The 12,077-nt window shown below is 58.8% G+C and overlaps 1 protein-coding gene across 1 annotated transcript in view; it reads left to right on the top strand.

Annotated features, from left to right (window-relative positions):
- The first annotated feature begins 1,096 nt into the window (after window positions 1–1,096).
- PRRX2 (paired related homeobox 2) overlaps window positions 1,097–12,077 on the top strand; it is a 46,707-nt gene continuing 35,726 nt past the window's right edge. Inside the window, exon 1 of the mRNA XM_004269107.3 lies at window positions 1,097–1,577. Within this exon, the coding sequence (XP_004269155.1) occupies window positions 1,313–1,577 (265 nt within the window). The 5' untranslated portion in view covers window positions 1,097–1,312. The remainder of the gene's footprint in view (window positions 1,578–12,077) is intronic.

Raw genomic sequence — 12,077 nt, forward strand, 5'->3', positions numbered from 1 at the left:
GCCTCTCTGGACTGCTGTGGCTAATGCCACCTTGGGGGACACTCAGCCTCATCTTGGGGGTGATTCCTTTCTGGGAAGAACTCTCACTCATGTAGAACCTGGGCTGCTGGTCTGCAGGTTTTCAGGGGGTGTGTGCAGGGTGGGTTTGCTGTGCGTGAGCGGGGAAAGGAGATTCTGAAGGCCTTCTCCCTGTGGGCTTATCTTTGTTGCTATAACATTATGGCTCTACAATGGTGGCAGGGACTTCAGAGGGCCAGGCCTCCAAGCAGCCTTCCTGGGGAAAGAACTGTAGCATCTGGAGGGCTTACAGTCTCAGCTTCACCACCGGGGGCATCTTTTCTGTGCTTTCCTTGCAAAACAAAAACAAGAGCAAAGACTCAGGCTGTCCTCTCTCTTTCCCTGTCACCCATCTGTCAGTCTGGCTGTCAGTCTGGCTGTCTATCTACCCTCTGGGTGTAAACTAGGAATTCTGGGGGGAAACTCTTTCCTCCCGGTTTGGTTTTCCTTGGGGAGGGCCTGGGGCATTCTGGAGCCGGGGTCCGAGGTGTATGTGTTGGTGGGGGGAATGCATACACCCCAGAAGCTTGAGGATGTGCTGCTATCTGGGGGAGAGCACCTGGGGCCAGGCGGAGCGAACAAGGCGGACCCAGGACTCTCCTCCGTTAAATCAGGGACGGCGTTGGGGTGCATGGGGGGTGAGAATGGAGTCGGGAGTTCCAGACCTTCGCTGGCAACTGTCTCAGAGTCGCTGCCCCCTCCTCTGCGGAGGAATTTGTAAATGGAAGCGGGGCTGCTAATCCCTCCGCTATCACCTCCCCAGACACTTGTTGGGGGATTAAAAAAAAAAAAAAAAAGACACACACACCCAAACACTGAACTTTCCCATTCCTCAAAATGTGGGTGGGGAGGGTGAAAGGAGGACACCCCTTGTTCTCCCCCTCCCCGCCGCCAGCCTCCAGCCTGGCTCAGGCGGGACCCCCTCCCTCCCCGCAGCCGGAGCGATGGGGGCGGGCGAGGCGAGGAGGAGGGAGGCAGGGGGCGAGGTCTGCTTCAAGAAGGGGCGTGTGGCCGGAGGAGCTCCCGTTTGAGCAACTTGGGAGCGAGCGAGGCGGCAGAGAAGGGGAGGGAAGAAAGTTGGTTTCCCCCGACGTCAGCGCCGGGCGGGCCGCGGCGGCCGCGGAGCCAGGAGGCGGCCGGGAGCGGGGCCGAGCGCGGGGCGGCCGGGGCGCGCTCGCTCCGACCCGCGCCTGCCACCCCCGCCTCGGACCCGCGCCCGCCACCGCCGCCGGCGACCCCGGGGCGGCCCGCGGGCATGGACAGCGCGGCCGGCGCCGCCTTCGCCCCGGACAAGCCGGCGCTGGGCCCGGGGCCGCCGCCGCCGCCGCCGCCAGCGCTGGGGCCCGGCGACTGCGCCCAGGCGCGCAAGAACTTCACCGTCAGCCACCTCCTGGACCTGGAGGAGGTGGCGGCGGCCGGGCGGCTAGCGCCGCGCCCCGCGGCCAGGGCAGAGGCGCGGGAGGGCGCGGCGCGCGAGCCGTCCGGGGGCAGCAGCGGCAGCGAAGCGGCGCCGCAGGACGGTGAGTGCGCGGGGCCGGGCCGGCGGTTCGGGCGGGGCTGCCGAGGGCCGTGGGAACTGAAATACGGGGGTGCGGGGGCTGGAGGGGTGCGAGGCCAGAGGTTCGTGGGTCCAAAGGGGTAAGCACGGGGCAGGCGACGGATGCGGGGCGCTGGCTCAGCCGTACCCCAGCCTGGGAAGGAGGCGCCGCGGCAGGACCTCCGGGGGTGCGGGCGCCGGGCACTGCAGCCCGAGTGATGGGTTGGCCCGCCGCCGCCGCCGCAGCCCTCGTTGAGGCTGTAGTCGCGATGGGGCGGGCTGCGGGACGGGAGCTCTCGACTGGCAGAGGGCACTGCCTTTTGGCCAGAGCCACCTCCAGTCGCTGGAAGCACGGGGAGCTGTGTGCCGTGTGTCCTACCCCGGAGGCAGCCCTGGAGGCCCCACTCCCAAAGAGCCTGAGACGCGGGTGCGATTACTGCTGGGGAAACCGAGGCTTCCGAGGGGCAAAGTGACCTGCTCGCACAGCTGAGTTTCAAACTCTGCCCCCTTCTCTAGCTCCAGCATACCAATCCAGCGACTACTAGGCTTTTGTAAGATGGACTTCCTGGCTGGGGTACCGGTGCCTGCCCCCCCTCTACCTCCAGTTTGCCCCACTAGCAGCTCCCTAGGGGGAATGGCCCAGCCCTGAAGAGCTAGCTAGGCCTCTCTTCCCCTGCCGAGGTTAAAGGTCATCAGGAAAGGGCTTTAAAAACAAACAACCCACCCAAGTGGCTTTTTTCAAAAAGTCGCAGAGGATTGCTGGGCCCTGAGCCCTTGGTAGGAAGGGGGGTGTGGCTAGGGCAGGAGAAGATGGAGAGTTTCCTGGAGGGAGGGGAGGACGGGAGTCCCCATAGCTCACCCAAGCCCTGAAAAGGAGGTGGGGTCGTCGGAGACCACTGCCGGCTTGCTCCCCTAGCTCTGGGGAGCAGTCTGCCCTGCTGGAGGCTCTGGGCCCCTAAGAGCCACCCACCTGATTCCAGCAGCCTTCCCACCTGTCCCCAGGGACCCCGCCCCCCACTTCCCGCACCAGCCCCTGGGTCTCAGGGGAGCTCTGGATGGCTGCGTGCCCCGCTTTTCAGATGAGAGGAGGTGCAGGGAAAACGGAGGTGACGGCATCCTCATTGGAAACCTTGTCCGGGAGCCTGTGCGGTCGTGAGGGACACCTGACACACACCTGCCTTTCATAGTGCACCTCAGAGAGCGCCCCGCTGGTGCCGTGTTTCCCAGTGGCATCCGCCTCCCGCCAGCCACAGGCTGGCATCTGTTCACCCGCCCAGGTGATCAGGAAGTGGGTAGACCCACTTCTGGGAGTTGGGGTTTCCCTAGTGGAAAAGTGAAAGGAAGGTGTCTGGTTTGGGCCAAGGGTAAAGTGGGGTGCCCTCTGGTGAGGGGGCGGGGCCAGCCAGCCTGGGTCGTGTGAGCACCTCGGGTCTCTGCTGGCTCTGAGCTGGCCTCCCCACAGGGCAGAGGAGAGGTCTTTGGTTTTGCCCTGATGAATGGGGGGCCCTGAGGGTTGGGGAGAGAAGGAAGGAGGCAGGGCGTTTTGTACTCAAGTGCCGGCTGGGGTGGATGCCCGCTCCGGTCCTAGCGCCTGGCCGTGGGGACGGACTGGGGGGAGGTCTTGCTTCTCCTGGACACAGCATAAAAGGGGTCTGAATGGCGGGTTCTCCTGGGGAGCCCCAGAACAGCTGGGGTCACAAGTACCTGGACAGGGCCACTGGCAGCCCCCAGACAGCTGGGTGGGCAGCAGGCCTCTGCAGCAGCCCCCTGGGGTCAGGCCACCCTCACTGAGAGCCCAGGAGCCCTTTCTCTGAGGAGGGGCTTCTGCACACAGGGAATTCCCAGGTACCGGGGACAGAGGACACCCTGGGTGTGGCATCAGGTGGGATGGGGTTGGGGGCCCCTGATGCCCTCAGTTGGTCTGCTTCCAGAGGTGGGGATCGCCTTTCTCATCTGTGAGGGACAAGGGGCCGCAGGCAGAGTTGGGGCCGGGCTCAAGGGACGCCCCCACCCCCAAGCTTCTGGCCCTCAGCCCTTTGGGCGATTTGCTCCAGGCCTCTGCAAATGGAAAGCAACGTGGACAACATGGAGAGTTCCTGAAGCTCTAATATCCAGCTTAAAGGAGTCTCTTGTTTGGGATTATATCTTTCCTACTCATTTTTGGTGTTAAAACACCCTTATTTTATGAAATAGGGATAATAGCTGGAGATTGTTTTATTTTAATGTCCTTACTTGGCAAAATTAAAAGGAGGTAACCCTATACTCATTCCTCAGACTGAAAACAAATCACTAGGCCATGAAATCCAAATGTTTTATGTCGAGTCAAGCAGCTCCCCAAGGCCAACTGGGCTCATTCCAGGGGTGCCCGCTGCCAGGCGGTGGGGGGCAGGGGTGGGGGCACTCTGAGGCAGCCCCCGTGCCTGGGAGAATCCCTTGGCTTGCTCGCCGGGTCTCGGACTGCAGACAGAAAGTGGATGGAGGAGAGGCCTGTGTCCCACTCTTCTTCCTTCCTTCCTTCCTTCCTTCCTTCCTTCCTCCCTCAAGCAGGTCCCCCCACCACTGCCGCTGGACTCCCAAGTCCTGAAGTCTCCAAAGCTGGGGGAGAGGGGACCTTTCATCCCCGCATCCTGGTGATCCCAGCCTGCATCACTGGACCCCTTTACAAACCAAACCTCGGGATACTGGGACTCTGGACCCCAGGCTGGCAGGCTTGGGTCCTGGGCTGTGGCTTCGTCCTCCAGTCCTGGACCCACAGGGAACCCTGGCCCCTCAGTGAAGATTTGGACATACTCAGAAGTGGCTTTTCCTGTGGCTTCTGGAGCTGCTTCCAGGTCCAAAGAAAGCGACTGACACCAAACAGAGACGGGGTACGCCTTATTAGAAAAATGAAGGTTAATGGGGAAACTGATGAGTTGGAAAATTGATATCTTTTCAACGTGCCAGGTTAGCAGTCTCAAAGTTTTTTGAATATATTTTTCCATCTTTTGTTTTCACCAAGTCATCAGTAGATGTAGCCTATTTTTGCCAATGATTCCCCAGGACGAGGCTCCCCCTGGAACTGACCGGGAAGGCTGTGGCTTCGCCGGTGACTCAGAGCAAATCGGGGTCTCGGGTTCCTCCCAAATCAAACGCTGAGGTCTGGGCCGGGGCACTGAGCTATGCCAAGCACGTTAGGAAAATAAACTCTCATTTGCTGCCTCTGCACTGACTTACAACAAAAGAAACCGCATTAATAACTGAGATTTTCTTTAAAGCATTCCCTCCTGTGGGCAGGGCCGAAACAGGGATGTGGACACACTGAAAATAAACGAAACCCCTGGAGCCAGGCAGGGGTGAGGCCCCCAGCCTGGGGAGGCTGCCTGGCCTGGGTGGGGCTGGGACGTGTTACAGAAAATGCCAGGACCAAGTGGGTCCACTTCCCGGAGATTCAGGACAGTGGGGCGCCTGGAGCCTGGGGGCACAGGCTGAGCCGGGGTGGGCTGGGACCCCGGCCAGGGGGTTTGCGCTCCCCTCGCGGAGCTGGTCCCTGAGCCACACCTGTTGATGGGTGACAGGAGGCCAAGGATGAGCCTGGTTTGGGTGGGGACCTCTACCTCCCCCTTGCCAGTGGTGGAAGGCAGGACTGAGTGTCTGAGTGGGGGGCCTGAAGGGACCACTGAGTTTGAGAGACGGGCCGAACGGCCTTCAATTTTTGGATTTTTCTTGTGGTCAAATACCCCTAACATATGATTTACCATTTTAACCATTTTGTAAGTGTACAGTTCAGTGGTGTTAAGTACATTCACATCATTATATGACCGTCCCTGCCATCCATCTCCAAAATTTTTTCATCTTCCCCAACTGAAACTTTGCCCCCATTAAACCCTAACTCCCTGTTTTCCCTCCCCCAGCCCTTGGCAATCACCGTTCTATTGTCTGTCTCTATGAATTTGACTCCTCTAGGGACCTCATATATGTGGAATCACACAGTACTTATCCTTCTGTGTCTGGCTTACTTCACGTAGCATAATGTTCTCAAGATTCGTCCATGTCATAGAAGGTGTTAGAATTTCCTTCCTTTTTAAGGTTGAGTAATATTCTACTGTGTTGAGTCTATCCCACATTTTGTTTACCCGTTCCTCTGTCGGTGGACCCTTGGCTTGCTTCTGCCATTTGGTGGTTGTGGGTAATACTGCTCGGGGCATGGGTGTGCAAATATCTCTTCAAGTCCCTGCTTTCAGTTCTTTGGGGCATATACACAGGAGTGGAATTGCTGGATCGCGTGGTAATTCTACGTTGAATTTTTTGAGAACTGGCATACTATTTTCCGTATCTGACTTTAAAAAAAATATATATATATATATTGTTTATTTATTTGGCTGTGTCAGGTCTTACCTGCTGCACACGAGATCTTTGTTGCAGCATGCGGGGTCTTTCGTTGCAGCGTGCAGGCTTCTCTCTAGTTGTGGTACGCGGGCTCCAGAGCGCGCGGCTCAGTAGTTGCGGTGCACGGGCTTAGTTGCCCCGTGTCATGTAGGATCTTAGGCCCCCCACCAGGGATTGAACCTGTATCCCCTGCATTGGAAGGCAGATTCTCAAACACTGGACCACCAGGGAAGTCCCCCATATCTGACTTTTTAACTGACCTCCTTCTAACTGGCTCTGAAAGGTGGCAGCCGCAGCCTCTGGGGCCTTGGAGGAAGGAGACGGAGGGGGCTGGCCTGTGAAACAGGAGCAGGGCTGGTGAGGGATGAAGACAAAAGGGTTTCTTCAGAACCAGGCCTTTTAAAGATAAGCCTGCTTTCCTTCCCTCCTCCCTTCTCCCCTCCCCTCCTTTCCCTCTATCCATTTCCTTGGGGGAGGGGTGGCGAGGGGGGACAGAGCCATCTGCTGTGAATGAGCCTTGGATGGGGGGGTCAGGACACCCAGGATCGGGTCCTGGCTTTTGCTGCCATCTCCGTGTGTGACCTCGGGCCTGTCACATCCCTTCTCCGGGCCTCAGTTCCCCACCTGAACAATGGGAGGTGGCACACAGATGTCTGTGGGGCTGCTCCTGTCTCTCATCATGATGTCATTCGGGCTGAGAAATTGCCCCGTGATGGGCCCGTCTCCCCAGGAAGGTGGAGTCTCTGAGGACTGGGTCCTGGCTGGGCCTGGATCCCCAGACAGGTGAGGGCATCCCACAGCACATGCCCAGGAGCAGGGAGACGGGAGTGGTGAGAGCTGAGGAACCAGGCCTAGAAGCTGAGAGCCCAGGGGGTTCAGTCTGAGCACGGCTGGGTTTACCAGGGTAGCTGGTGGGAGTGGGGGCAACGGTCTACATCTCTGGCTTTTTGTCTGAGGGAGCGCTCTTGCCATTTCGTTCATTGTCTGTGGTTGCAGGGTGGCCTTGCTCCTCTATAGATCATCTAGGTGGCGCTTGGGGGCCTGGCACAGGGGCCTCAGACCAGCTGGCACCCCCATGAGGGCCCTTCCCTGTGAGCAGGAGCTCAACAGGGCAGGAGCTGTCACTGTTCCCTTCCAGAAGACTCCAGAAAAGTGACTTTGGAGCAGAAGTGATAATGCCTGCTGGCACGCCACCCTTGAGGCCTAGAAAGTACCCTGAGGCTCAGTGTTGCCGTCTGTGAAATGGGAATGCTGGACAGCAATGTCCCTTACAGGGTGGACCCTCAGTGGCTGTGGGAGACCATGCTTGGCACATAGTAGGTGCTAAATAAAGGGCCTCCATTACAGCTCATGGAGATGCTCACAGCAGCCCTGTGAGTCAGGCAGGGCGAGTGATTGCCATTCCTATTGTGGGGAGGCCCAGAGAGGCAAATCAACCTGCCTAAGGTCTCCCACCTGCGACCGGAGAGGTGGGATTTGTTTTTGGATTGCAAGTCCAAACTTCTGTCTCCTGCAGAGCTCAGCATCTGGGCTGGAGAAATGGGAGAGGGGCAGCCCCATCTAGTTGCTGGGGAGACGCAAGCTAAGGTTTGTTTGGGGATCTAACGGGGGCAGGGAGGCCTTGAGGGCTGGCACAGAGTGGGGCTATTGGGATGGACTCAGTGCCGTGTTAGGTTTCTAAGTGGATAGAGACAGGAAGGAAGGGTTTTCAGTGGCTTGTCCTGGGCAGGGATGCGAGGTCAACCTGCACAAGGCAAAACTTGGGAGGCCTTCCTGGTTTGCCAGACCCAAAGGGCAGTGGCTAACCCCAAGCGGAAGAGAACCTTGGGAGTGATTTAAGGGGGAGCCAGTGCGCCCCTGAACACAGCCTCCAAATGGGGCATCAGTGTTGGAACCCGACCAGGGTACTGCCCTGGGGTTAGAGGCCATGGGAGTGGAGTTGAAGGGATGAGCCCTTGATGGGACGTGGTGAGAGTGACCAGTTGCTTCCTCTTTGCTGGCCGGGGCCCCATACCCCTTACACCACATTGTCTTCACACCAAACGTGGAAGTGGGTCCTTTTATTATCCCCATCTTTTTTTTTTTCTTTTGCGGTACGCGGGCCTCTCACTGTTGTGGCCTCTCCCGTTGTGGAGCACAGGCTCCGGATGCGCAGGCTCAGCGGCCATGGCTCACGGGCCCAGCCGCTCCGCGGCATGTGGGATCCTCCCGGACCGGGGCACGAACCCGTGTCCCCTGCATCGGCAGGTGGACTCTCAACTACTGCGCCACCAGGGAAGCCCTATTATCCCCATCCTATGGAGAGGGAAGGTGAGGCTCAGAGAAGCTGAGCAGTTGCTAAGTTCACACGAATGAATACGGGCTTCCAGCCCAGGCCTGTCCCGAAGCCCCCGCTCTCTACTGCTGGCTGAAGCCATCCCCGGAGCCCCCAGAGTGCTGGGTGGTCTGGCCAGGGATGCCCACTCCCAGGCTGGTGTGGGCTGCATTCAGGGGGCCGTGAGGCAGCCAAGGCAGCCACGTCCTCAGCAGCCTGGCCTGGGTCACAGGTGTATGGGAGACGGGTCAGGCCTGGCAGCATGGGGACTGTCTGGCTTGGGAGGTTTGGGAAGGAGTGAGAATAAGTGGAGGTCTTCTACCCGCCCCTGCCTAGAAACGTCCAGAATGGCCTCCTGGACACGGGAGAGCTGCGGAGGGTCCCTGACTCTGAGGAGCAGCCACAGGACAGGCCCCCTTTCCCAGTCCACCCCTAGCTTCCATATTCATTCATTTATTCACTCACTCATTCAGCAGTCATTTTCTGAGCACCAATTATGTGTCAGGACTTGACCTGCAACCACCTGCCCAGACTTTCAGATTTCAAGCCCCAGTGAAAATTTCCAGGCACTTCGAAGAACTGGCCTAGAGTGGGCAGTTTTAAAAGGTGCCAAGAAAAGCCATTTACTCACGACAACTACCATCTTGTTGCCCCTATCCGTTTATCCAAGAAAGAACCTTTCAGCCTCTTTTTTTTCCTTTCATCTTTTTTTAACAATACATTTGTTTATTTAATTTAGGTATTATTTTTGGCTGCATTGGATCTTCGTTGCTGTGCGCGGGCTTTCTCTAGTTGCAGCAAGCGGGGCTTCTCTAGTTGTGGAGCACGGGGTCTAGGCGTGCAGGCTTCAGTAGTTGTGGCACGCGTGCTCAGTAGTTGTGGTGCACGGGCTTACTTGCTGCAAGGCATGTGGGATCTTCCTGGACCAGGGCTCGAACCCGTGTCCCCTGCATTGGCATGCGGATTCTTAACCACTGTGCCACCAGGGAAGCCCAAAAGAACCTTTCAGCATCTTCATCTCGGAGTAAAGAATGTTCCTCAAAACGGACTTAACTTAGCTTAACAAAAAGCTTGCGAATCACCCCTGTTTTTCTCATTTTGCGGTAGGTCGGTGAAAACGCTGTCATGGGCTGGCATTTGGGAACCACATGGTGGACTGGCTTTCCCAGGCTCACAGACATGGAGACATGCACAGCCCACCCCATCCCCCCATCCCCCCATCCCCCCCCCCACCAATACACACGATCCTGCGCTGCTCACTCACACACACACCTACCCTCACACCCCGGCCTGAGGGCTCCAGCCTGGCCCAGATGATCAGGTCCAGGCTGTTAATGGCCTCAGGCCGCTGGTGGATAGATGAGCAGCAGCCTGACCGCGCCGGGATGGGCCAAGGGTTAAGTGCCTTTTGCGAGGTGGTGAGTAGGAAAGCGCCGTGGGAGCTTCCTGTTTAGACAGAGTTGGGGAAAGTTATCTTGGCAAACGCCCATGCTGAGCCGACACAGGGAGACAGGGTGCCGGGCAGCCCCCAGGGGCCGGAGGCATGTGGCAGGGCACTCCCCGCCCTCCCCGCCCGGAGGGAGCAGAGCGGCTGCCAGAAAGAGGCCGTGCCTCCCTGGGATTCGGGGCGTCTCCAGATGTCCTGGGAATGAAGGTCGCTACCTCACTGACCCTGATGCTCGCGCTGCCCCCCAGTCAGGCCCCCTCGCCCTGTGTCCCTTCCACATCTGGGAAGCTGCTTGCTCCCAGCCCGGCTCCAAGGGGCCACCGTGATGACAGGATGCTGTCCACATGGGGCCCTTTACGGCTAATGATATCTTTTATTGCGTCCTAAAAATGAAGCAGGCTCTGGAAGACATTACTTTCGGTCGTTCTTTGTGATCCCTTCTGCTTTCCTGTGTGTGGGAGGGGCAGCCGGGACCTTCTGGTTTGGGGGGCAGTGGAGACCTTAGAAGGACGCTGGGGTGACGAGTTATAGAGAAGCCGAAGCTGGGACCTGGTGGCCCGAGAGGTGGACGGGGGCTGCTGGGGGGAGTGTGGTCTTTGGAGAAGGTCCTGGGGTGGGGGGCAGTGAGATCAGGAGGCCCAGGGGCTGCAAGACCTGGAAGCTGCTACAGAGGCTTTTCCTCCCAGAGCTGAGCAAACGCCTCTGTGCTTAAGAACTGACAAGGGAAGATGTGTCACCTCCTGTGACGCCGCTGCCCAGGAGGCACTAGGGCCCTGGACAAGGAGTTAGGACACTGGGGCTTGCCCAGCCCTGCAGCTCGGGACACGCCCTGACCCTGGCCTTAGCGTCCCCATCTGAGGGGGTCGGACCATCTGTTTGTCAACAAACAGTGGTCCCAGGAATCACTGCATTCGAATCACCCTGGGAGCTGGTTAAATGCATGTTCCCAGGACCCAGCCCATGGAATGACACCCTCTGGAGCCTGGGCCTGGACCTCTGCATTTAGCAGGGCCCCAAGCGATTTTTATGTGCATTAAAAGGTGAGCACTGCCGTGCTCTCAGAGGCTCCTTCCAGGGCTAACGCTGCCCCTCTGTCGTCTTCCTCAGTTTGCCTGAGTGGAAAATGATCCTCTTCTGGGAGGATGGAGAGGCCAGGTGGAGCTGCCAGGGAAGCCGGGCATCATTTGGAAGCACCTGGAAGGGTCCAGTATGTGGGGGGAGGGTGCTGTTCCCCAGAGCAGCGTCCCCAGAGACCTGACTACGCTGGAAGCCGCGCTGCTGGGTCTAGGAGAGCACAGTCACTGTTGATGATCTGCCAGCACTCATGGGCACCTACTGGGTACCAGCCCAAGGCCACCCAAAGAGCTGGCATTGCCGCGGGGGAAGATCTGTCTCTCTCTCTCTCAAGCATCCTGACTCCCTCTAGCTGCCAGGGTGACAGGGTGAGGTGGGGTGGTCGGAAGCCTCCCTGCTGAGCTGGGGGTCTCTGTCACTCATCACTGGAAAAGTCCCCTCCCATTGTCCTGCCCGCCTCCTACTCTTTCCTCCTCTCCAATCACCCTGCCTCTCACAACCCTGAAGGCTCCCCTAGCAGTGGTCCCCTGGGGTAGGACATCCACAGCCCCAGGAGGGCGGCCACCTTGCCCCAGGTTTTGTCCACAGTCCCCGATCCCGTCTCCCTGCCTGTCCTCCCCGACCAGTGGCCTCCCGCTCCGGGCCGCCCCTGTTGCCCCGGGCGCAGCCGTTTACACACCAGAGATGGCGTTATTAAAAATGACATTTAACCAGAGCTGGAATTACCACGCGGATGGCTGCAAACCTCGGAATCAAAGCCGGAGCCGCCAGGCGCGCCTGGCAGGGGCCTCGCGGCCTCCTTTCGCCGCCAGAGCTCTGCGCCGGCCTCCCATATAAAGCCCCTGCAGAATGCCGAGGTCTTGAAAGCCCGTGCACCTCCTTTCATTAGACTAACAAATAACACGTAACAGAAAACATCTGTGAACAGCAGCCCCTAATGCTCTCAAGATGGTGCCGCGGGCAGCCGGTCCAGCCAGTGGGCAGCCGGGCCGCCCGGGGTTCAGGTTCTGGCTGTCCCCACCCGAGACGGTGAGGACCCTCGGGAGAGCCTGGCACCCCTCCCCTTCTCTCCCGCACCTCCCCCTGGCACCCTGTGGACCTGGGGGCCTCCTTCTCCACCTCTCCATCTTCCTCCAGCTCAGTCTTCAGCCCTCTCTTCTTGCGGATGAGAACCAGTAATTCGAGGGTCTGTTTGCATGGAGACAGTGCCCTGGACAGGGCATCACAGCCGTCCACTCGACGGGGGGGGCCTTGACCAGTCGTGTGACCTTGGCAAATGTCTT

The sequence above is a fragment of the Orcinus orca genome, chromosome 6 (genome assembly GCF_937001465.1).
Source record: "Orcinus orca chromosome 6, mOrcOrc1.1, whole genome shotgun sequence".
In the NCBI taxonomy this organism is placed as follows: domain Eukaryota; kingdom Metazoa; phylum Chordata; class Mammalia; order Artiodactyla; family Delphinidae; genus Orcinus; species Orcinus orca.